The sequence below is a fragment of the Ambystoma mexicanum genome, chromosome 9 (genome assembly GCF_040938575.1).
Source record: "Ambystoma mexicanum isolate Mex_15411 chromosome 9, UKY_AmexF1_1, whole genome shotgun sequence".
Taxonomy (NCBI): Eukaryota; Metazoa; Chordata; class Amphibia; order Caudata; family Ambystomatidae; genus Ambystoma; species Ambystoma mexicanum.
Window position 1 is genome coordinate 1,293,700,486 of NC_090931.1, and position 26,190 is coordinate 1,293,726,675.

Below are 26,190 nucleotides of genomic sequence, written 5' to 3' on the forward strand. Positions count from 1 at the left end.
ACTAAACTCTGGGGTACCAGGAGCTAACACATAGCACACCACAAATCTAACTTCCACATGAGATGCAAACTTTAACTTGTCCCCTATATAAGATCCATTTTGCTTTGCATTTCTTCTAGATGTTTCTAATGCTTCTTCCCAAGTACACAAAGTCAATGCCATATTGGTATCTTTGAATGACACTACTTGGCCTACGGAGCCAAAAGTAGCTCCTGGTTAGTGAGTGGTGCCAAGCTAAACAGGCTCTCGTTGGCTTAAAAGCAGGAGCAAAGTAGCTCCCAGAAATGTAGTGATTACATGCTAAACAAATCCCATAGTTAAGCAATCTAACAATATACAAGTCCTTATAGAAACATCTTAAGCCAAAAGACTATAATTAGGATGGCCAACCATCCCGTATTTTGTGGGACTGTCCAAATTGATAGGCTGTGTCCCGTGTCCCACACATACCCTCTCTGGGATGGGGATAAAGTCCAGACGTTGCTTAGTGCCTGATCAAAGCCTTTCCAGCTCTCACACGTTTGTGTGAAGCTTGGAGCCTTGGGTAGGCTCTCTCACGGGTCTATGAAACAGCTTAACACATTGCTCATAGCATTATAATGAGAGTAATTGGGCATTGATTGGGGGAGGACTATTAGCAGGGACGTTTGTCCGTTACGAAATGTAAATGGTAGGTGATGAAAAATGGGAAGGGTGCAGTGCTGCATGCTATGTGAAATAATGGCTGTGGTTTTAAAACCAAAGGAGAATTTGTTTAGGCTCACGTCACTTTGCATGGTGCTAATGTGACCTTCCATGCTGGATGAAGAAAATAAAACTAAAGCCACACTCTTCTTGATCAAGATGTGTTTAGGACAATATATATATAGTGTAAGGTTAGTTTATTGTGAAGGCCGAGTTTATTATGTAATGTGTATTATTTTCAAGACATTGCTATAAACAAAGTATTATTCAGGCACATGAAATCCAAACCAAAACCATAATAAATATTTACACGGCTTAACCTGGGTTATGTTGTGAAGTGCTTAAATTGCTCACATCCCGGTTTAACCATTTAACTAAAGTGAGTGATCCTGAACAAATTATTTAATCTCGCTGTGTTTTATTAAATGGAGTCTCTGTAAGTGATTTAACTCATAGGTTATCACGTTATCATGGTATTATTTGTTATTATAACAAAGTCTCATGGTTTACTTGACTATAGGGCTGTCTCTTCCCTTATTCGTGGCAAGTACTTGTGCCAGATGGCGGATGCTCTTTGCAATGCCCTCTTCTGTAAATTCACTTCTGTTTGTATAAATACATTTCTGATGTTTGTTAATCTGCTTAGAATCACATGCTGTGCATAGGTCCGACATCCAGTGGTCACTGCGGAGTATTGCATTTTGTTTTTCGTAGTCGAAAAGGGGACGTCGACAAGGCGTGTCTGTAACACTATCCCTATAGTGACGTGCGTTGTACCCACAATCCCTCACGCGTCGAGGTCCCTCAGATTGTTTTTTTCCGCCCAGCTTATGGTCGCCTTACGCGGAGCTCCTAGAGAGACATTGCTAAACAATTACTACGGACCTCGGTCCTTAATATATACTTATTGTTAAAGATCCCTCCCCTCGACGTTAGCTGTGAAGCTGTTTCTCCGCCGAGCAAGTTTTCGACGGAGGAGAAGAGACGGAGGAGATCCTTCGGCGCTGCCGAACACGTAGCCAGGCCTCGCCGGCCAACATACAGTAGGGAGAGTGGGGGTTTCAAACTTTTACCTTCTCGTCGAGAATGTCTTTCTTTCTCCCCTATCTTTCCCTTGGGGTTGTTATCACCAGTTTTTATTGCCTCAGCAATGGAGAGGACACCTTTTAAGTTTTGCCCACGCTGTAGGGGCAAATACACTTGGAAGGACAAACACAAGCTCTGTAATCGTTGCTTGCCCCTCGATCATAAAGAGGACAGCTGCGCGGCCTGTAAGCTCTTGAAACCAAGAACTCTTAAGGAACGGAAAGTTAAGAGGTGGGCGGACTACGCGATGTCGAAGTCCGTTTCCTCACCCGCCGCCGCTGTTACAGAAAGTGACGAGGAGGGTGATAACTCGACGTCCGTTACGGAAGTCATTAACCCCCAGAAGGAGCGCTCGCGCTCCTCGACGTCCGTCCCCGGCCCCGACGGGCTCGGCTCACGCCCTGCTTATGGGGATGAACACCCCGGCGACAAGGACGCACACAGACCCCATAGGCCTAAGCACACAACCCACGGCTCTTCTTCGTCCAGGACGAAGGATCCACCAGCGCCGAAGGGGACGCAGGGCACTCCGGCGTCGACCTCAGACCGCAAGGGTCTCAAGCCCCACCCGCAAACGCAGCCGCGACCAGCGATTGGGCTTTCATCTAATACGGTGTAACGCTCACCTGATTCCCGTAGAGGCGCCGGTCTTGACTGGGCGTATACCGTATCTTCAAAGGTGATGTGTAACACACGGCTGGCTCTTTGAGCTGGACCTCTGTGCACTGTATGTCTGACTTGAAGGGTAAGATGTCTGCAGATAGAAAATTTGGGATTAATCAACTGGGTTATTGAATGTCTCTCTCTTCTTCCCTTTCTCTTCTCCTGTAGAACCCCAAAGGTTAACGCTCTCACCTTAGGTAAGTGAACGCCGTGCTCTCCATCTGCCTCGGGGCAGGGTGCTGTAACCAGTTTCTTCACTGGATAAGAGGAGCAGGCCTCTTGACTTCAGAGGACTGCTGTCCGTTGTTTACTGCACGAACGGTAAGTTTCGAGTAATTCTAATGTCTTTAAAAGTCTTTAGTAATGATGTCTCTTGTTTTGCAGGGTTCCGGCGATGGCGGATGACGGGCTGAAGTGAGTTGAAGATGGAGCCCGTGTGATGAATAGAAGCGCCTGGAAGCACGTAAGTAAGCGCTTGTTGCCTGCTTCACGATGCGCTCTAACTGTCTTTTTATTTTGCAGGTACAAGTTCGGAGCGGCTGCAGGGTGCCGGAATACCCACTGGGTTAGATGTGGAAAAGAGTAATGGCACGTGAGTATTAAAGTTCCCCAATGTCTTTAAACGCACCTTGTTTTGTCTTTCAGATGCGGGATGCAGCGCCGAAGGCCTCCGGAGCGTGCGAAGAGTTGGTAAGCTTTTGTCTTTCAGATGCCGGAATGCAGTGCGAAGACCTCCGGAGCGCACGAAGAGTAGGTAAGCCTTTGTCTTTCAGATGCCGGAATGCAGCACGAGGCGTTGGTGAAAGCCGATGGACCAGGTAAGTGAAGCGCTGTCACTGAAGACCGTAATGCTAACCTGTTCTTTCTTGTCTTTATAGGTGTTGCTGAAGACTGGATTCAGGATGGTAAGCCTTTTTCCTTAGGCCCAGGATCAGATGCAGAAGACACGATGAGCGTTCTGCTGCAGAGGATGCAGAATAACGCAAAGCAAGATTCATCCATCGGGTGTGGTTTAAATAGCCTCCTGTAGTGCTTAGGTGTCTCCTTCCACAGCCACGCCTAGGTAAGAAAAGAGTTCCTGCTTTCCAGAAGAGTTCCAGTGTTCTGAACCTAAGGAGTGGCTCCTGCCCCACCCAACAGGAAAAGTAGTTCCAAACAGAAGAGGATCAGAGGCTCAACTGGCAGGCAAGTAAGCAGCATGGTCTGCTGCAGGTAAGTCCACCCAAGCATTATGAGCCCGGCGCTTCCAGCGCTGGGACTGGGCATATTTATGAGCCTGGTGCCACTGGCGCCAGGACTGGGTCCAAAAGGTCCCAATTGGGACTGGTTGGCACTCGGAACCTGGGTTATGGATCTGCTTCCAAGGGAGTTGGGAAAACCCTGACCTTTTGGAAGCAGAGATCATGACATACGGGCGCTACCTCAAAAACATCCGACGTAACGCTCCATAGAGCGGCCGTTGAAAAACAACGCGCAACGCAGGCAACGCCGACTCCAGAACCCTCGACTGACGAACTCGTCGTCGAGAGTCTGGCGAGAATTGTTTCCGAGGACAAACGTAAGCGGACGACGAAACAGACGTCGAATACCGCACCCAAGGAAATAGAAACGCCGAAGAAGCACAAGAGTAGCCAGGAACTGCCCCATCCATCTAAAGGCACTTCTGAACTACCGGAGGGCTTTTCTGAGGGCGACGGAAACCTTTCGTCGACGTTGTGGGAGTGTTCGAAGCGTTTTGAAGGTGAAAACACTGATTTCCCCCCTCTAGACTATTCAGGGGTTCCCCATGAGACCCTGGAAAGACTCCATTCTTGTATGGAAAAGATGGAGAGGTTTTTGGGTAGCCAAAACCCACCCACACCCAAAAGACCAAGAGAATGGACCTAGGATGACCCTAGGGTCAAGATTCCTAGGCTGTTTCCCCCTTCTACAGATGCAGATGCATAAGACCTCACTGAAGAGGAGCAATACCTCCAGGAAGATGAGGAGTGTTTAGGTGGAGAGGAAGAACTTGAGGAGGAGAGGTTTGAGGAAGACCCTTACACTAGCGCAGGAGCTTTTGAAGAAGATACAGCTACCTCACAGCCTTGGCACTCCCCATCAGTGCAGCCTTGGCAATCCCCATCAGTGCACTCAGACCCTGATGTCTTTCATCCTTCTCCTCCCAAGGACTCACCTATTGGGAACACCTCCCACATAGATGACCAGCCTTCACTTAATGCACTATTGCGCAAGGCAGCAGCGCATTTTGAAATAGACACAGGGGAGACTCTTCCGGACATAGACTTTGTAGAAAAAGTTATTAAAGAAAAAGCCCCGGTCAGCCAGTCCATTCCGCTCCTGGCTTCTATAAAGAGAAGAATAACTCCTTCCCTTTCCAATCCGGCCTTAGTCAGAGGGGTCAACCCTCTGATAGAAAAGCTCTTCAGCCCTTCGTCTTCTGACCCTTTGTACATCAGGGGACATTCTATTCCGGACTCTCTGGTAGTGACTAACACAAGAAAGAGAGCGGGGGTACCACTATCTACTAGTGAGGCACCACCTGACAAAGAGGGCAAAAAGCTCTATGCACTTGGGAAGAGGATCACGACCTCCGCCGCCTTCTCAACCAGGATCGCAATAACAATTCCCTACTAGCTAGCTACGCAGATGCACAGTGGAGCAAGCTGCGCAGCGAAGCGGAGGACGCACCAGAACCCCTGCGTTCACGCCTGTTGGCTACTATATCAGAGGGAACTCTTGTAAACCAGGGCATCGTAAAGAACTCCTTAGATGCCGCAGAGACAGCTGGCCGCTCCCTGGTTCAGGGAATACTTCTCAAACGCCATGTCTGGCTGCGCAATTTGGGATTTAAGCCAGAAACTCAGGCTTCCCTAATAAATAAGCCCATAGAGCAAACACATCTGTTTGGGAAAGCAGTTGATGAGGCACTAGAACATGCGAAGAAGGAGTTTGATACCATCAAGACTCTTGACCAAATTTCTAGGCCACCTAACAGACGCAGCTATGGCAATAGACGCTCCTTTCGTGGCCAACGCCAGCAGCAAAGCCAACAACAATTTTACTCTGCTACCAACTGGCCCTCTAACCAAAGCACCCAGTTCAGTCAAAGAGGCCAACGTCGTGGCAAAGGAAGAGGGCGCGGCTCCAGTCTAAAAGGCCCCACGCCCAATACCAACAAATGACCCAAAGATTCGGGTCCCCTCCCATGCATCACCGGTCGGGGGCCGGCTAACATCGTTCCTTTCAGCATGGGAGGGAATAACATCAGACCGCTGGGTATTATCCACCATAGCCCACGGATACTGCATCGAATTCAACGGTTCCCCGAAATACAGACCCCCACGGAACCGACACATGACACCGGAACACCTCACTATTCTTCTTCAAGATGTAGAAGAGCTACTGAAAAAAGAAGCTATAGAGGCTGTCCCCCTATCTCAGGTAACAGAAGGTATTTATTCAGTGTACTTCCTTGTACCCAAAAAGGACTTAACCATGCGCCCTGTATTAGATCTGCGCCCAGCGAACAACTTTGTCAAACCCCAAAAGTTTCGTATGGTGACCTTGCAGGAAGTAATCCCACTGTTATCACAGGGGGATTACATGACAACACTAGACATGAAAGATGCATACTTTCATATTTTAATGTTGCCAGCGCACAGAAAATACCTCTGGTTCAAGATAGAGAACAAACACTATCAGTTCAGAGTACTACCCTTCGGGATAGCATCTGCAACAAGGGTATTTACGAAAGTACTGGCAGTGGCAGCGGCCCACCTGCGCAGATTATCCATCCCGGTTTACCCGTACCTCGACGACTGGCTCGTAACGGGGGATTCTTACGAAACATGCTTCTCCAATACCCAAAGGACCGTAGACCTTTTGTCCCAACTGGGCTTCTCCATCAACGAAAAGAAGTCCAGCTTAGACCCCAGCCAAATCAAACAATTCCTAGGGGCTCTAATTCGAACAAAGGACGGCCTCGTCTTCCCCTCCAACGAGAGGGTCCAAAACATGCTGTTTCAGATCCCCCAATATGTGGCAGGTCGAGAGGTGACGTTACGCAAAGCAATGCGCTTGCTAGGCATGATGGCGTCATGTATTTATTTGGTACCTCACGCGCGCCTGCGCATGCGCCCAATGCAAGAGTGGCTCTACAGCCAGTGGTGTCAGGCCAGCGGACAATGGGCCGATCTGGTGGTGGTCTCGCAGGCCTTGGTTCTCTCGCTACGGTGGTGGACAAAGGAAAACCTGTTATTAGGGAAAACTTTTGCCACACCCGCAGTGGAAGCCACTCTAATCACAGACGCATCCCTTACAGGATGGGGGGCTCACCTATCCCATCAGACTGCTCACGGAGTGTGGACTCCGAGCTTAGCATCCAAGCATATAAACCTGCTGGAACTATTAGCAGTGTTCAAAGCACTGAAAGCCTTTCAGGAACACTTACAAGGAAAGACAGTGATGGTCCTCACAGACAGCACTACAGCCATGCACTATCTCAACAAGCAAGGGGGCACTCACTCTCCAGGACTGTCCAAACTGTCCCAGAATATATGGAAGTGGGCTCTCAAACACAACATGTTCCTACTATCACAACATGTACCAGGGGAACTCAATCTGCTAGCAGACAAACTCAGCAGAGACTTCCCCCTACCCAAAGAGTACGAATGGCAATTACATGAAAACATCGTCTTAGACGTCTTCACGCAATGGGGTTTCCCGGAAATAGACCTGTTCGCAACCCTGGAGAACTCACAATGCCAAAGTTACGCCTCCAGGTACCCCCAGAACCAGTCCAAGGGGAACGGTCTGTTGATTCAATGGTCAGGGAAATTTGTTTACGCCTTTCCCCCGACTCCCCTCCTCAACAAAGTGGTGCACAAGATGCACCAAGAGCAGGTTACCATGATACTAGTAGCCCCAATGTGGGCCCGGCAGCCATGGTTCGCTCACTTGATGGAGATGTCCCTATCTCGCCCAATGAAACTTCCCTGCCCGTACAACATGCTGTCACAAGACAAGGGCAGGACACTGCATCCATGCCCTCAGACCATGAACTTAGCAGCCTGGCTCCTGAGATCATAGAATTTGGACATTTACATCTCCCTCAGAGATGTATGGACATCCTCAGGGAAGCCAGAAAACCTAATACTCGCCACTGCTATTCTAGCAAGTGGAAAAGATTTGTCATCTGGTGTAGAAGTAAGAACATCAACCCGGTTGACTGCTCTGCCACTAACATTATTCTGTACTTGACCCATTTACTGGATTCAGGTCTAGTGTTTAATTCCATTAAAGTCCACCTAGCGGCACTTTCTGCATACACCACTTCCCAACTTAAAGTGTTGTGGTGGAAGATACCAGTTATCAAGGCCTTTATGGAAGGGGTAAAGAGAATACACCCCCCGATAGCTAACCCAGCTCCCGGATGGGACTTAAACGTGGTACTTTCTAGACTCATGGGCACTCCTTTCGAACCCATGCACAAGGCAACTCTTAAATACCTCACTCTTAAGACTGCTTTCCTAATAGCTATCACCTCCATTAGGAGAGTAAGTGAACTACAGGCTCTTTCTGTACTAGACCCCTTCATATCAGTTCACAAGGATAAGGTGGTTCTTCGCACACACCCAAGGTTTGCACCAAAATTCATCTCGAAATTTCATGTAAACCAATCTATAGAACTACCAACGTTCTTTCAAAACCCTTCCAGCTTGGGAGAAAAAAGTCTGCATACACTAGATGTACGCAGAGCTGTCATGTTCTACATGGAAAGAACCAGATCACTGAGAAAGACTAATCAGTTCTTTGTCTCGGTGGCAGCAGGAAGAGAAGGAGATGCCGTCTCTAAGTCCACTATATCTAGATGGATTGTACAATGCATCACTCTCTGTTACACTCTTGCTAAGAGAGAACTACCCTTCAAGCCAAGAGCACATTCCACTCGAGGCACTGGGGCTTCCATAGCATTCATTGCAAATGTTCCCCTTGAGTCCATCTGCAAAGCGGCTACCTGGAGTTCTGTGCACACCTTTACAAAACACTACTGTCTAGATGAACACTCTAGATCTGACTCCCAGGTGGGGCAGGCAGTATTAAGACATCTTTTCTCTACTGTTCCTTCTCATAACCCACCGCCAACTCCGGGTACTGCTCGCTAGTCTATGCACAGCATGTGATTCTAAGCAGATTAACAAACATCAGAAGACAATGCATTACTTACCGTAAAAGCATTTCTGATGGTTGTATCTGCTTAGATTCACATGCGCCCGCCCTTCCTCCCCGCTCGGATGGAAGGAACATAGACATCCTCTACTATATTTCTCTCTTTTCTGTACTCACTCACGTCTAGAAGGCTCCCTCAGGGCAGAAAAATACAAACAGAGGGACCTCGACGCGTGAGGGATTGTGGGTACAACGCACGTCACTATAGGGATAGTGTTACAGACACGCCTTGTCGACGTCCCCTTTTCGACTACGAAAAACAAAATACAATACTCCGCAGTGACCACTGGATGTCGGACCTATGCACAGCATGTGAATCTAAGCAGATACAACCATCAGAAATGCTTTTACGGTAAGTAATGCATTGTCATTCAAATTAGGTTTGCATGCCTTTTACCCCGATGGCGTGGACAGATCTGGAACAGGTCAGTGTCCTGCATGCATAATGATCATACAGTCTTGTCATTTATTTATGTGCTGTGTATGTGTAAAAATGCCCCGGCCTCCAATGTTATAAAAATGTTCATTGGGAGAGGAGATCATATTGACGCAAATGACAGTATAGAACCGCACGCACGACAGGTGGTGTTTCTGATGTTGTAAAGTGTGCTGCCATGTTTTATAAAGTTGGCCACCTAAATTATAATTGTGGTTTGATTTGTACATCCTGAAAGTAAAACTACGGATCCCAGAATGCAAAAAATGCTAGTCAAATTTTGTTCACATTTTACACTACTGTACTTTTAGCACTCGCATTAAAGGACATTTTGCAGTAAGGTCACCTCGGTAGAGAGATTGTCACAAACTTTCTGATTGCTGTTATGCACAATGTTTAGAGCAGGACTGTCCACATAAAAGCAAATCAATTTTTTGCATGTCAAGTTAGTAGTCGTCATGGATATAAATGGATATTTAAAAGGAAACGTTTTGTGTTACTCTATGTATTTGTCTTGGTAGGAGATTCAGCTTTGGTAGGCAACTTTAGGCACTGGGGGGAGAGGGGGACTTTCATTTGGAAATGGCCGATAACTGCCAAATCCAAGTGACTATGTTAGAATATAATAATATGCATCTTTCTTAGCCCTAAGCTAATCCTATTTCGCCATCAAAATCCCATTCTTTTAGTAATGTTTAAAATGGGGTCGCATTTGTCAGTCGTTGGAGTCGAAACAAAATAGAAATGTGTTCATGGCTTCCTCTGTCAGTCATTACAATAAAAGACTGGGTTTCCGTGAAGGGCATGTATCTGTCGCCTGCCCTTCACCGATAAACCTAGGTTAAATAACATTAAGGAAAGGTCCTCCTATTCCGTGAAGTAAGAGTCTATTCCTTATGGCTCTGTTCTCTTACCTAAATGTTATGTAGAGAGTGGCTGCACTAAGCAAAGGTTAGTTACACAATGAGACATAGTGTTCAGCCCTTCCACTTTGTTAAACACACAAAACGTATCTTTTAAAGGTTGTGCAAATAGGGTGACCATTGTTGAAACGGAAGGCAAGTGGATTCTGTGTTTAGGGACTCAAACATAAGTCACCATCCGTGAACTGGCGGAAAGAGCTTATAACTAAAGCCATAAGCAAAGTGAAGACTTTTGACATAACAATAACATCTGTCGACAATGCAATTTGTTCTTCCTACTGGGGATTAGGGTATTATTGTGTAAGTAGTCTGAACATATTTGTGTTGTTATCTCTTGCAAATTAATAACAAATGACCTATGCTGGTACAGGCTTCTTTTTTGTATAAAATGAGATAATGTGTATTGTTTAGGCACTTCACTCTCCACAAAATACTGGTGGTGGATGAACCTTAAGTCAGCTTGAGTGTATTATATGTGCAAAATAAATCTTACCTGGCAATTTTGAAACTCTTGTCTCAGATACTCTACTTTGTTTGAATTATAGTGCTTAGACGTCTCAAAATGGCGCCCAACGTGGGGCCCCACCGAGGATAAGGGCACTTTGACTAGACATGACGGAGAGGAATCTGCCGAATGGACTGCTTGGTTTCAGGATCCCTGCCATCATATTTACTCGCAGCTGACCCTAGCCTCCATCGGCGGGCTTCTCTCCATAGATGCCCTCTCCCGGCTCGGGCCCCTCGAATTGCGCACAATATTTCGGCCAGAGCAACTGAGAGAGAACTTTATCAGTAAGTATGGCTGTTTGGCAGGTAAAACTTGGTTGGTGGGGTTAAACTGAAGATATTTGCAAATACCTTCCTTTGCCAGGAAAAATCAGAACATTTTATGATGCCTGGTCCCAGTAAACTTCGTACATTTTGGTCCGGACTTTGTTGCGTTCGTTCTGCGAATTACATAGAATTTGGTCAGCCTGCACCCCGAGAAGGTACCCCGGCATACAAGATGTATGTCAAATACGGGTTAGGGCCGATTATATTTAACAGTTCATGGCGCAAACATACTAAAGATATGCCTAGTTTACGATGGCCATAAAATGGATCTTTTGATTTATCCATAATTCAGCATTTAGAATCTGTATTATTAAAAAATAAGGTTACACCCTCCGCCTTTGAGGTTATCCACATTTGGCGCAAGGAAGTCCCAAAGAAGATCAAACGCAAACAGAAATGTGCTCAAAGACATTTGTCAGCGGCTGATAAGGCTTTAATCCATAAGCAGCAAAAATATCAGCAAAATAATAGATAGACTGAGATTGTCAGCTACAAAGAACAGGAATCTACCCCTATACCTACTACTACCCAAGATCCCGTAATAGAACAGAACCTTAATAACCCTCGCCAGCATCTTCTTCCCTCTGTGCCTCCTCTTCCATATGGTCAATCACAGACCCCTTAATAGTAGGGTTCCCGGGCCCTAATCTTCTTGCATCTCTTCCTGATCCCCAAGATAGCCCCCCCCGTCTCAATAGAAGATGATGTATCCGATGCCACCCTAGATCCTCCCAGTGAATATATACATGGCCCATTAACTAAAGAAAGGGCACGGAAATTAGATCCTTTTATTAGGAATACACAAGCCACTTTAATGCCTACCCAACGTAGGACATTAAGGGAGCAGACTAACTCGGTTAGTATTGAGCGGAGTCCGACAGAATGTGGTTGAGGAAGTACTTGAAACCCAAGGTCCTGAGCGGCAAATTTTGTTAGAATGTCTGGGTGACGAGATTCAAATCCAGTGGGAACAAAAATTGCCTTCGACAGTACCTAGGGAATTACAAGATTTAAATTAGCTGCCTTCTCTTGTCATACGGAGAAGAAGGCCTTTTCACACTTTACAGGACTTTGGCAGATATTTGATGAAATGAAGGGACTACAGAAAACCCGATTGGAATTAGAAACTGAAACTAATACTTTGGTATATGTCCTATGCGAGAGGTGCCGCCTGTTTATATACCACAGCAGGCTTCGCTTGATGCTAAAGGAAGCCCTGTCCTTAATAATCAAGGGAAGCCAATTATGCAGCCTGCTAAATGATACCCAATTTGTTCACATACCCTTTTCCAGGCAAGAATTAAATGCATTAGAACCCACAATACCAGATATTAGGAAAAATCCCACTGGGTTTTGTAAAGAATTGGAGGCCGTTTTAAATACCTTTTGTCGTCACTAGTAGGGATTTGGAAATTTTGTTCTCAGTAATTTTGCCATCAGATATTTGGGCACCAATTAGAAATGCCACTGACCCTGCAACTTTGGGGAGGACATGGGACGCACGGTTTCAGCTTGATATTAACAGGACAGCTGGTGAAAGGCCTGCTTTTGCAGTACTTACCCTTCCCACTACGATAGTTGCACAACTTAAAATGGTGGTACCCGAGAAAAAGATTAATTGGAGATAAACTGGCCGCATATGTCCAGAATAAAACTGAAGGGGTAACTGAATATTTTAATAAGTTTGAGCAAGTATTTATTGATTTCCTCCAGCATGGGGTCTGGCATGGATTCACATGCTCATGAATATTCCACGTCGTCAGGCTGGCAATCCTTGGTAAAGAAAAAATCAATATCAGTTTCGTTTCTGATCTGTCTTTCTTAGTAGTAACCAATCGCTGATCTCTGGGTCATACTGCCCCAACCAATGACTGCCCTCTCCCTAAGCCCCGCCTCCGGCAGGCATCCGCACATTTTTACCGCACGCTCAAGTGTTGGGAGTCCTCGTGTTTAGCTCTCGAGTTTTTTACTGCGTTTTCACGCTTTTTCAGGAGATTTTCTAATTTTTTAGGTTTAATCGAGCATCAAGCTCCACTGTTTCTACTTCCGATAACGGGGACCCGTTTCGGAATTCTTCTACGCCCCTCAAGGGTGAAGTTTGCGTCGAGTTTACACTTCTTGGAGGATTCCGGAAGATCTGCGGCCTACCTCAACGGACATGGCCCAGGACAAAGGAAGCTCGACGCCCGGATCCAAGCTGTTCAGGAACTGCCCTGGATGCGGATTATATAACGTTTTCAAGGAGGATGTGCATTCGCGATGTCTCTGCTTCCATGGGGACAAGACGCACGTGGAGAAGGACTGCGCGTTCTGCAAGAACCTTTCGGAACGGACCAAACAAGATCGTCGTTCCCGCCTCGCCTCCTGGCTGGAGAAGGGCACAGCAAGTGAGAATGCGAAGAAGAAGGTTGAGCGGGCTTCTAAGTCCTTTGAGGGTGCCCTGGCGACGGGGGCCCAATAGAAGGCCAAGCACCGCGAGTCCGCGGGCTCCGGGAGCGCCGATAGGTCGGGCTCTTCGGTTGCCAAGCAGGGCGCTACCTACCCGGCACGTTCGACCACGAGCCAGTGCTCTGGTTCGGGGAAGAAGTCAGAGAACCCGGGTAGGCCGCTGGAGCGGACCCGGTCGATCTCGCAGTGGGAGCGAGGCGTTGACCATCCCCTCAAGGCGAAGGCCCAGGACACACCTAAGGTGGTGAGGGCCTTGATCCACCCGGCTAAGGCCTCTACCGGAGTGGTCTCTGCGACCCTGGTGGAGCCGGCTGAGACTACGCCGATGGAAACGGCCTCTGGGCCGAGAGTATCCCTGCCGCCGCGGAGGGAATCCTCTTTCCAGCCCACCGCTAAGACCCCCGTGAAGCCCCTGGCTGAAATAGAGGGGGGGGGGTGTGCCGGTGGCTGCTACAGACTCAGAATCAGCCTCTGAGGAGGAACTGGTGGAGACCGAGAGGGGCCTCAACGAAAGGTCCATAGGCCTCAACGAGAGGTTCATAAACCTCAACGAGAGGTTCGATCCCAGGGGACGGTCGAAAATAGCGATGAGGACGACGAACAGGGCCCAGTGGAACGGCCTTCCCGTCCGTCGCAGCCATTGCCCGAGGCCTAGGATAGCTCGGCGGCCATTTTGTTGGCAATCCAATCCTTATGTACCGAGATAAGGACGAGATTACCACGGACCCCGATGGAGGATCCAGAACCAGGCCCGTCAGGAAACCCTCGGAACAAGCGGAGAAGAGTCCACCCCTCTCTGCCCTTCGTGCCCGCGAGGCCAGTGGACCCCTCATCCCACTCGCCGGGAGAGGATACGGCGACGGATACGGGGACGGACGACGACGGCGGCGATGACACAGCAGACATCCCGTCGACACCCCCCGCCCCCGCGGGCATCCCCAGCCGACGAGGTTGGCTCTTTCCACGCCATGATAACCAGGGCATCCGAGCTCTTCCAGTTCTGCCCTGAAGAAAAGAAAAAGGAGGGGTTTCTGTACCAACAACGAGAGGCTAAGAGGAAGACGGTCCTCGCGGTGCCTTTACTCGATGACATCTGGGACGAGGGGCTTGCCGTCCTCAAGAACCCTGCCACGACACCCGCCAAGAGGGACAGGTACGAGAAGAAGTACTGAGTCCCCGATGCCGCCCGCTTGTGCCTCAGGGCCCAGCCCACGCCGGACTCAGTCGTCTCGGCAGCGGCTAAGAAGAAGGCAGCGGGCGCGACGTCTTCAACTTCCACTTCCCCGCCAGACAGCGAGGGCAAGAAGTTGGACTCTATGGGACGACGGTCATCTCGTCGGCGGCGGCGACGATTAAGGCGGCCAATGCCTTAGTGATCGTGGCCCGCTACGACAGGGAGCTCTGGTTCAAGATAGCTCCCCTGCTAGATTTCCTGCCTGATGAAAAAAGGGCAGAGGCCCTAGAAATTCTGCAGGAGGGCGAGGTGGCGTCAGATCACGCCATTACGGTGGCAACGGACATTGCCGATACCGGATTTCGCCAACTGGGCAACTGAGTTTGCCTCCGACGACGAGGATGGCTCAAGGCAACAGACTTTCGCCAGGACGTCCAGACCAGAGTGTTGGACATGCCGTTCAACGGCAACAACCTCTTTGGTAAGGTGGTGGATGAGTCTCTACAGGCCATCAAGACCGACTCGGAGACGGCCCGGGCCCTTGGAGTGCTTCAGCAGCGATGGCCCTTTCGGAGCGCTGGAGGCAGATGGGGTAGGGTGCCTCCAAAGGATCCAGCGGTGGCTCCTCCTCCTACCTCCAGGTGGTCCGCTCCTCTTCCCAGGAGGCCTACAGAGGTCGCGGCAAGCAAGGGGGTTCCCGCTGTCGTCGCCAAGGAGGCCAAGGCGGCAAGGCCACGTCCAAGCAAGACTGACCCGGCCGGGTGGTCGGGCCCCCACCGAAGCACCCCAGTGGGAGGCCGACTGACAAGTTTGTCAGGGTTGGGAGTCCATCTCCACCGATCGTTGGGTGTTGGACACCCTGGCCAACGGGCACTCACTAGAATTCCTAAAGAAGTGCCCTCGCATTCCTCCCGTGGCCAGGAAGGAGAATCACGTCCCTCAACTGCTGTTGGAGGTAAAGGCGATGCTCAAGAAAGGTGCCATCAAGCTCGTCCCCAGGAGGCTCCGGTGCTCCGGAGTGTACTCAAGGTACTTCCTCATCAGGAAGAAGAGAGGCGGTTGGCGCCCCATCCTAGACCTGCGTCGGTTAAACAAATACATCAAGGCGCAGAAATTCAGGATGGTCACCCTCCAGCACGTACTGGGACAGCTGGAGGAAGGCGACTTCCTATCGTCGCTGGACCTGGAGGATGCCTACTTCCACATCCCCATTCTAGAAAGGCACAGGAAGTTCCTCAGGTTCGTGGTTCAAGGACGCCACTACCAATTCAGAGCCCTACCGTTCGGATTAAAGTTGGCACCCAGGGATTTCACCAAGTGCCTGGCACCAGTGGCGGCGCGGCTGCGCCTGCAGGGGATCCACGTCTACCCCTACCTGGACGACTGGCTAATCCGGGCAAGGTCAAGGGAACTCGCCGTCGATCATACGGCGAGGACTTTCCGGTTGCTCACGGAGCTGGGGTTCTCCATCAACTACCCCAAATCCCACCTGGTTCCGTCACAAGTAGCACTGTTTTAGGGGGAGCAATTGGCCTCCCCTTCAGAGGAGAGAACCATAACCATCCTGGGCAAGGTACAGCGATTGTTAGCCACGGACGTGGCCAGGGAGAGGTCCATCAAGTCCCTTCTCGGGATGATGTCCTCGTGCATCTACCTTGTATCCCTTTGCAGACTTAGGATGCGTCCGCTACAGGAGTTCCTCTATGCCCGCTCGGTTCAGGCGGGGGCTGCTTTGAGGACAGGATCCCCCTCGACGAGGAGTTCCGTCGGGCGATCCTATGGTGGGGCACCCGGGCTCACCTCCCGACGGGCACGGACTTTTAAACCCCGGCGTTTCAGGAGACTGTGACTACGGACGCCTCTCTGGAGGGTTGGGGGGGCCCACACTGGAGATCTCCACGCAAGAGGCCTTTGGCTCCCGGAGGAGAGGTCTCTTCACATCAACATCTTGGAGCTCCGCGCAGTGTTATGGGTGCTCAAGTCATTCCTCCCGTCCCTCAAGGACAAGGTGGTGAGGATCTTCACCGACAACACCACCACGATGTTCTACATACGGAAGCAGGGAGGCACCAGATCCCCAGCCCTATCCAAGGAGGCCCAGGATCTGTGGCACTGGGCCGTCACCCAGGGGATGTTTCTGGTTCCCTTCCACCTGACAGGAATAAAAAACACCATCGCCGACTCACTCAGCAGGGAGCTGCGCTCGTGCCACGAGTGGGAACTGCGCCAGGATCAAGTGGATCGACTCTTCCAACGATGGGGCAAACCCCAGATCGACCTGTTCGCGACGGCGACAAACTCCAAGTGCCAGAGGTTCGCCAGCAGGTTCCCACAGCCGAGGAGCATGGGCGATGCTTTCTCGTTCCCTTGGGATGGCCTGTTTCTATACGCATTCCCTCTGTTGCCGTTGCTGCTCCGCCTCATCAGCCAGCTCAAGTTGTCCAGGTGCAGGATGATCCTCGTCGCACCGGCGTGGCCGAGGCAGATCTGGTTCCCTGACCTTCTGGACTTGTCAACATCCCCGCCAGTCAGGCTGCCGGCGGACGTGGATCTTCTCTCCAGAGAAGGAGGCGCCATTCTACACCACGACCCACAGTCACTGAACTTGCAGGCATGGCTCCTGCAGCGCTAGAGTTTGGGGGGTACGATATCCCGGCTGATTGCAGAGAGGTTCTTGCAAAGGCCACGGCGTCCTCAACTCTCAAGTGTTATGGTCATAAATGGAAGAGGTTCTCTGTCTGGTGCCGTGCACAGAAGATTAACCCTCTGCGGATTACGGCCCCTCAAGTGCTGCCGTACTTACTGTCGCTGGTCAAAGCTGGACTGGCTCACGCCTCCATAAAAATACATCTGGCTGCCATCTCCCGATATACCAGAACTACGGCACAGGCGTCTTTGTGGTCTCATCGCCTGGTAAAGTAATTTATGAAGGGACTATTCCGTTCATTCCCGACGGTGAAGGCTCCTGCCCCGGCGTGGGAACTTAATGCGGTGCTGACCAGGCTCATGGGAGCCACATTCGAGCCTATGCACTCGGCGCACTTGAAGTTCCTGTCATGGAAGACAGCGTTGCTCGTGGCCATCACCTCTGCACGACGAGTGGGAGAGATTCAGGCCCTATCTTGCAAGCCTCCATACTTGACTTTTTATGACACAAGGGTAGTGCTTAGGACGCACCACTCCTTCATGCCCAAGGTGCCGTCGGACTTCTACCTCAATGAGCCCTTGGTGTTACCAGTTTTCTTCCCGTCGCCTTCGACGCCGGCTGATAGGACTTTGCACTCGCTGGATGTAGCCAGAGTGCTGAAGTTCTACGTGGACTGCACGAAGAGTTTTCGGAAGACGTCACAGCTATTTGTGAACTTTGGGTCTGTGAATCAAGGGACGGCTCTCTCGAAGACTTCCATTTCCAGATGGCTCTCCGGCTGCATCATGCATTGTCACCGGTTGGCAAACCGACCGCTGCCCTGCCGTCCGAGAGCCCATTCGACCAGAGCGATCGCTGCTACCACGGCGTTCCTGTCTGGTGTACCCCTGCTGGACATCTGCAGGGCTGCTACGTGGAGGTTGACGCACACCTTCACAAGATTCTACTGCGTCGATCGGGACTCCAGGGAGGAGTCCAGGGTCGGCCAAGCAGTGCTGCGCAACCTGTTCGCTTAAGGTGAGCCTGGTGAGGAGGTAAGAGATGCTTAATGTTGAGTTGTTGTATTGCTTAATGTTGAGCCTGTTGCCACCTCCCGTGGTTGTACATGTGTATACTGCTATGTATTCTTTTATTCATGAGCATGTGAATCCATGCCAGACCCCATGCTGGAGAAGGAACAAGTTACTTACCTGTAACTGTTGTTCTCCAGGATGGGTCTGGCATGGATTCACATGCGAACCCTCCCACCTACCCCTCTGCGGCTCTTCACTTGGTCATACTGCCACTTGGCGTGCTACCAAATCTGAGGATGGCTGCCGGAGGCTGGGCTTAGGGAGAGGGCAGTCATTGGCTGGGGGCAGTATGACCCAGAGATCAGTGATTGGTTACTACTAAGAAAGACAGATCAGAAACGAAACTGATACTGATTTTTTCTTTACCGAGGATTCCCAGCCTGACGACGGGAAATATTCATGAGCATGTGAATCCATGCCAGACCCATGCTGGAGAACAGTTACAGGTAACTTGTTCCTTTCCAGACAAGAAATTACTACGCCTGCTGGGAAACAACTATTCGTAGATACATTTGTCCGACAATTGTTACCTGAAATTAGCGGTTTTAAAATGCAATCAGAGAGTGCTTGGCAGACCAAAACCCTGTCGGACATTTTGCATATGGCTCAATATTATGAAAATAGAGTAAATATGGAGAAAGACGAAGCAGAAAAGAAGAGTGGATCTTAAAACAAGAGTGTTATTACTGCAAGTACAACAGGGAACGAGGGGAGGGCCACTTATCGGCTCAAGAGGAAAAGGTGTTGGTCCATTTCTACCATTTTCAACGCTAGGGCCTAATCAGTGTTCCTATTGCAGATAGGAGGGTCACTGGAGGGCCCAGTGTACAGCCTTGTTGAATAGGGGAAGCGGAATGTATCAGGGAGTACAGGTAAGAAGTAGGGGTGGATGGATACCACCTGGGCCAGTGATTGGCCCTGCGTCAACTACTACAGTCCCTTTTAACTCCAATATTTTTGATAATCCAAGCAAGTCCTTTGTTACTAATCAATACAATATTGAGGATTTCTCTTGAGGATTTCTCTTGGGATTTCTCAGAATAGGACAGCCCTCAAATGAAAATGGAACCAATCCCCGTGGCTCAGCCAGGACCCTACGTTCACATGAAAGTTGGGAGACGCGAGCATCGATATCTAGCAGACACTGAGGCGCAAAATGGTACCATGGATCATGCTAAGGTTTCAGATATTCCTTTGAGTGGGCATACTAATATTTCAGTAGGGTTTGCTGGACCACCTGTAGTTAGTAAAGTATCGGCTGCAGTGCCTGTCCTTCTAGGACCAGCAGCCAATGAGATACCGTTCTTATAAACTACACAGTGTGGAGAACATTTGTTGAAGAAGTTGTGTGATACTATTTATTGTACACCAGACGGGGTACACATTACAGTATGTCCGTCGAAAATGAATCCGTTTTTAGTAAAACCTTTGCCACCCAAGTTTGATAACATTCCTGAAACCTTATGGGCAGTATCGGATAATGACGTTGGTCTTATGAACATTGCCCCATTAAAAATACGAATACGACAGGGATTAATTTATCTGCGTATTCCTCAGTACAAGCTATGCCCTAAAGGTTATTCAGCCCTTGAAACAATGGTCTCAGACTAAGTAAGACAAGGGATCGTAGAAGAAATAATGGGGAGTGCGTGCAATAGCCCCATTTTACCTGTTTTTAAAAAAGGGGACACAGGTCTACCATATCGTCTTATTAATTTTAAGAGCAATTAATAAGATTGTAGTACCTCAATTTTCAATAGTTTCAGAAATTACTACCATTCTTACTATGATACCGCCATTTGCAGAATATTTTTCAGTAATTGACTTTAAAAATGCATTTTTTGTATACCATTACAACCAGAGAGCAGATTTTTATTTGCTTTCTCCCTGAGTGGGAGAGCGTATACTTTCACTAGAATACCACAAGGTTATACAGAAAGCCCAAGTATATACAGTAGGGCACTTAAGGAACAGTTGGATTCCTTGAAATTGCCTGAATCGGTCACATTGATTCAATATATTGATGATTTGCTTATAGATGCTCCCATGGAGGAACTCTGTAAACATGCCACCATATTATTTTAGCAAAACGGAAAGGTGATGGCTGGAAGATTTTGAATTAATCGTAACCACAGGCACAGCTCTGAGCAACCCTCCAGACCATTGTTTTTCAGCCTGCCAAGCCATTACAGAAGGGGATAAACCATATACAAATCAGGCTTGGTCCTACCCCTAGAGGTGCAGTACAGCCCGAACTGTTGGTCACATCTCTTCTACACAAGACAACAAGCATCCCCAGACAGGTTTCAGCCTTGTTGGGTGTCATCAGTGATTGTTATTGTCATATCTAGCCTGCCATGGTTATAAAGTATCTTTGAAGAAATGTCAGTATTGTAGACACGAGGTAGCATATCTTGGGTACCTCCCGTCTAAGGAGGGTTGGAAACTAGCACCTGATAGAATACAAGCGATTTCTAAAATACCTCAGCCAAAAACACAAAAACAAGTTGGAGCGCTTATAGGCGCTGCCTCCTATTGTAGGCAGTGGATACCCAATTTCTCTCTTATTGTCAAACCTTTGATACAATTTACGACAAAAGATTTACAGGACCCAGTTCCTTGGACTGTTGAACATCAAGAGATATTTGTTTTGTTGCGCACATCGCTTTGTTCTGCTCCCGTTTTAGGGACTTTGGATTACAATAAGGAATTTGTTTTGTTTGTGAATGAAGTTGATGGATGTGCTTTGGCTGTTTTGACACAGAAACACGGAGGAAGGCATAGACTGTGTGGCTATTTTTCCTCCACATTAGACCATGTTGGATGTGCTTTGCCTAAATATTTGCGCGCAGTTGCAGCTGCAGCTTTGTCTATAAAACAATGTGATGGTATGGTTTTATTTTAATCTTTAACCGTGAAGGTACCTCACTCAGTCGATGTCCTTTTATATAAGACTCAGACCCAAAATATGACTACGGCCCAAGAAATTAATTGATATTGTTTGCACCACATATCAAAATTAAGCGCTGTAACACACACAGCCCCACTGAACTATTTACCCATACTAAATCAGGGTATCGGGGACAATAACAGCAGTTCATAATTGTATCTTTGCAACTCAAGAAGCCGAACTGATTTGCGAGATACCTCCCTTCCGCAGGCAGAAGGAGAATTAGGTTGCGACGGGTCATATTTTCAAATGCCCGATGGTACTACAACTGCAGTTTATGCGGTTACTACTTTGAAAACTATACTAGAGACTAAACAAATATCCTTTAATTCAGCACAAGCAGCAGAAACGATAGCTTTGACTCGTGCTTGTAAATTATCTGAAAACTTTTCTGTAAATATTTTACTGACAGTCAGTACTCCTTTGGAGTGACACATAATTTGGGAAAATAATGGGCGGAAGGGGGATTTTTTTACATTGCATAGAACTAAGATACAGCACGGTTCCTTAATATTACGATTGCTGTCCTCTCTAACGCTACCAAAGAAATTAGCAATAGTTAAATCTGCTGCCCATCAGAAAATAGTGACTGAAATTCATAAAGGAAATGATTTTGGTGACCCCATAGCTAAGCAAACAGCGTTAGATTGTACCTTGTGATGTATAATGCTGAGAAAATTAGAAGGGCTCAGGATTTAGGATGTATGGAGGAAACCTCTGTTAGCATTAAAGAGATACAAGCAGTGGCCACTGAAGAGGAAATAAGGGGGGTCAGAAGACAGCTTTGCTATGCAGGATGAAGTGGGTTGTTGGGCCACGGTCTAAAAAACAATGGATGTTACCTAATGCCTATGTACATCTGGTTGTGCGTATGACCTACGGAACCACCCACATATATACCAAAGCTATTTGTAAACAATCGGAAAATGTTTGGTGTAATACATTGATTACCGCAACAGCTGAGAATGTGGTTAGGAACTGTGTAATATGCCCAAGCCATAATGTAGCTCGAGGGACTACGGTCTCCGCAGGACATTTTGACCCTCCTACCTTCCCTTTTGAAGTGTTGCATTTTGACTTTATTGAATTAGAAAGATGTAATAATTTGAAATATGTCCTAATAGTAATCTGTGCCTTTAGCTGGTAGGAAGAACTTTTCCCTTGAAAGATAATGCCGCCATCTCCACTGCAAAAGTTATTTTGAAAGAGTATTTTCCCAGGTTTGGATTACGCATTTAATTTGGTCTGATAATGAGCCCCACTTGATTGCAGAAGTAATACGAAATGTGTGTAATGGATTGCAGATAAAAAAGAAATTTCACACAGCTAACCATCCCCAAAGTGCAGGGTTACTTGAGCGCCACAGTGGAATTTTGAAGACCAAAATAGCTCAAATATGTGCGCACAAAGGACTTAAAGGGTCAGATGCTTTACCTTTAGCATTACTCTCGGAGGACTACAGTTGTGTCCAAATCAGGGCTATTCACTTATGAAATTGTTACTGGCAGACCAGCTAATGTTTGGGGTGCTCCTAGACCACGCTCATTGAAGGTCATTGAGCGCCCACTGCTTGTTTATTATTGTAAACAGTTGACTGAACAATTGCGTTCTATCCACCAGCAGGTGAAGGATAGCTTACCGGACAAATATTTGCGAGAAGGACATCGGGTGAAGCCTGGTAACCTGGTGATGGTGAAAAACTTTCAGTGAAACACTGCACTGGAATCTCACTGGTTAGGACCATGACAGGTGTTATTGGCCACCCAAACTGCAGTTCAAGTAGAGGGGAAGCGGCATTGGATCTGCGCTGCTCACATCCAATTGGTTCCTTTGACCCACCCTCTCATGAACATCATCCTCCTTCACATGTAATAAAGGATTCTTGCAACCCTGTGAGTCTGTCAAAAGCTGAGATAAAATCTTCAATACAGACCCCTATCTTGTTAAAAAATCATACTATTCCGGGATCAACCATATATGATTTAAGACCCAGGAGGAAATAGGAGTGCCCACTTGAAACATACTAAGTGCAGATATGGTATTGATGTCAGTCTCTGCCTACTGGAAACCTGCAAGTGTGGGTTTGATATCGGGGTCAGCCTTGCACCTACACGAAATCAGCGTGTCCTGATCCCTGTGAACACCAGGAGTTAAGGGGGCATCTAAGGGCTGAAGAAAACTTAAGAGAAGTGGATCAGTCTGATACTGATTCTCAGCTAGCAACAGATTTTAGGAAGGGGACTAATACCATTGTTAGGCTTGCTCTTAACTCCAGAAGCATTCGTAAACTCAGTAGAGTTGTAGAAAGTATGTTGAAGGGGACTTCAAATATATTTGTGAATTTAACATCTGAACAGAGCACTATTAGATTGGTGGCACTTCAAAATAGGATGGTGCTGGACATTCTCATGGCTGAAAAAGGAGGGGTTTGTAAATGAGTGGGCTCTTCTTGCTGTACTTACAAACCTTATAGCGCTAGAGATATCTTTCATTCTATTGATCATTTACATGTATGTGGAGAAGCAGTGCATTTTGAAGTGGGGACAGGAGAACAGCTGGTCCCAATGGTTCTGGAGTTTGCTAAAGGATTGGGATGGAAATTACTGTCTACATTGTTAATGGTCTTTGGGGTAATGAGAGGTTGCTGTTGTTGTCTTCAGTGTAGTCACGTATGTTGTTCCTTTATAGCTGTGTTAGGGCAGTCAAAAGAATTAAACCCCTCCCCCATAGGTATAGAACAAATACTACGATGATGGAAGAAATGCCAATTCAGAATTTACTGGAAATAGATCTTGAAAGTCTCAACGGTTTGGGTAAAAAGGGCTTAGGCTAAAAGTAGGGTTTGTTAGAATATAATAATAATATGCATCTTTCTTAGCCCTAAGCTAATCCCTTTTTCGCGATCAAAATCCTGTTCTTTTACTAATATTCAAAATGGGGTCGCATTTGTCAGTCATTTGAGTAGAAACAAAATAGAAATGTGTTCATGGCTTCCTCTGTCAGTCATTACAAGAAAAGGCTTGTTTTGAAGGTCATTTTCTCATCTGCATTTTGTTACTGTTCAGAATAGATGTGAAGGTGAGTAGATCCCTTCAACTTAAGTAACTGCCCAAAATGGGAATGTACTGACTACTGCCGTTACATAAAACAGTTGCCCCTTGTGAGGCAGCAGCTGGTGAAAAGGTCCTGTACCGCCTCGAATTGTCCTGGATTTTAGCACTGTGAAGCCCTGTTGGAGGGGGGAGTGGGGCAAAGGGCTACCTCGGGTTGGTACGTTACTACCCATTTTCGCCGATGGGATTGGTCGATTTATGCTGTTGAGACAAGAATTGAAACATACATTACTTAATTTATAAGTATTTTGATGTTTTTGTCTTTTTTCCTCCCAGGTCCGTGTTAAACAAGAAATTAAGTTTTCGGATGATGCTGAGCAACAAGAGAGAGAAAGAAACCAAATGCTGGAACCAGTTGACTTGCAGAAAAAAAAGAAACGGAAGCAGCGTTCACCTGCTAAGGTAAATGGATAAGTAGTACAAGAAACATTTTTTAAATTCAATCTTGTGTTTATTGGGATCATTATTTGCGAAGATTATGCATTGGTAAGTCTCCTTATCATTTAAACAATAGCGACAGTACTTTTTTAGCTGTATTGTGATAAGAATTGTTGCATCTTAAAATAGTTTTCAGCGGCCCTATGGATAAGCATGTAAAATCCATGTTTATTTCCTTAAAACAGGCAACTACTTCCAAAAAAATCAAACTGGGATAAAAAAAAAATCTCTCAACACAAATAGGAAACAGAGGACTGCTCTTACTCTATTTCAAAATCTTTGTAATCCACACTTCAAAGAAATGGGGAGTAAAATGCTCTAATTTCAAAATTTTATCTGGCGCTCTGACTGTTTGACTTACTGCTTTTGTATTACTATAGGTTCCCAATACTTAATACTACTAGGGAGTTCTAGTTATATTAATCTCACACAGTATATGCTTCCACTGTTTCTTCGGCTGCTAAAAAAAACATTGCATGTGACAAAACAGACCCCAGAGAAACCCTTTCTTTTACTGTAGTGTAGCTCAAATGTTATCACAACTTGGTCACATGATCCCCTGCCATTAATCCAGTCTCTAATGGTTTCTATCCTGGCATGGGATCCACCGCTTTCTGTGATGCAGTAAAATGATGTGACTTCTTAGTCTGGTCCTGAACAAGGTCCATGAAAAGAATTCATACGGCCATTATTGGTATCAATCGTAAATAGAACATGCCAACTTCCATTTGGAAACAAGAAGAGTGTCTGACCGGTTTGTTGCTGGCTACAAAGGGATCAGCTGGAAGATTTAATCTTGGCACCTGAAAAGACAAACACCATTACCATTCTGATGAGTACCAAATGACATGCATCCAGAGACCAACAGTGTACAAGAGATGCTAAGAGATAAGGAGACCAGTGTTTTGGTTAAAGTTAACTTGCCACCAACAAAGCTACCTCCTCGAAAGGCTTCAAAAATATAATTCTTTGAAGACTGTGGGGGTCATTATGAGTACGGCGGTAAGGGGTTAACGGTACCGGTAAGGATGCCGGTGCCGTTAACCCCCTACCGCCGCATTCTGAGGTCCATTAGCGGAAGCCGCTAAGGGACCATGGAGCAAATAACGGGCCTGCTATTTGCAGGCCCATTATTACCTACTTCCCCATTCCCATTGATCCCTATGGCGGCTCAAATGGGAATGGGGAATGGTTTTCAGAATGGGGACTTACCGGGTCCTCCAAGGTTGGAATGATCCGGTAAGTCCCCATTCCGACTACCCGGACAAGGGTTTGGAGGCAGCCATGGTGCTAACAGCACCATGGCTGCCTCCAAACTCGTAATGACCCCCTGTGTCACGCGAATAACCTGCAGACTACATGATGACCTCCAGCCAGGCCCCCAGACTGAAAGCCTTAATGCCATGGCACTCCAGGCTGAATGAGCTCTGAGGCTGGAGACTTCAATGTTAGACTGTTGCATGACTCACGTGATCCACCGAGCCAGGTTC

General features: G+C 47.5%; 1 protein-coding gene across 3 annotated transcripts in view; it reads left to right on the plus strand.

Annotated features, from left to right (window-relative positions):
• The window catches only part of ZNF148 (zinc finger protein 148), a 569,671-nt gene that overhangs the window by 152,642 nt on the left and 390,839 nt on the right, over window positions 1-26,190 (plus strand). For all 3 annotated transcript variants that reach the window (XM_069616642.1, XM_069616641.1, XM_069616640.1), the window contains exon 3: window positions 24,539-24,664. In XM_069616642.1, coding sequence (XP_069472743.1) covers window positions 24,539-24,664 — 126 coding nt within the window. The remainder of the gene's footprint in view (window positions 1-24,538; window positions 24,665-26,190) is intronic.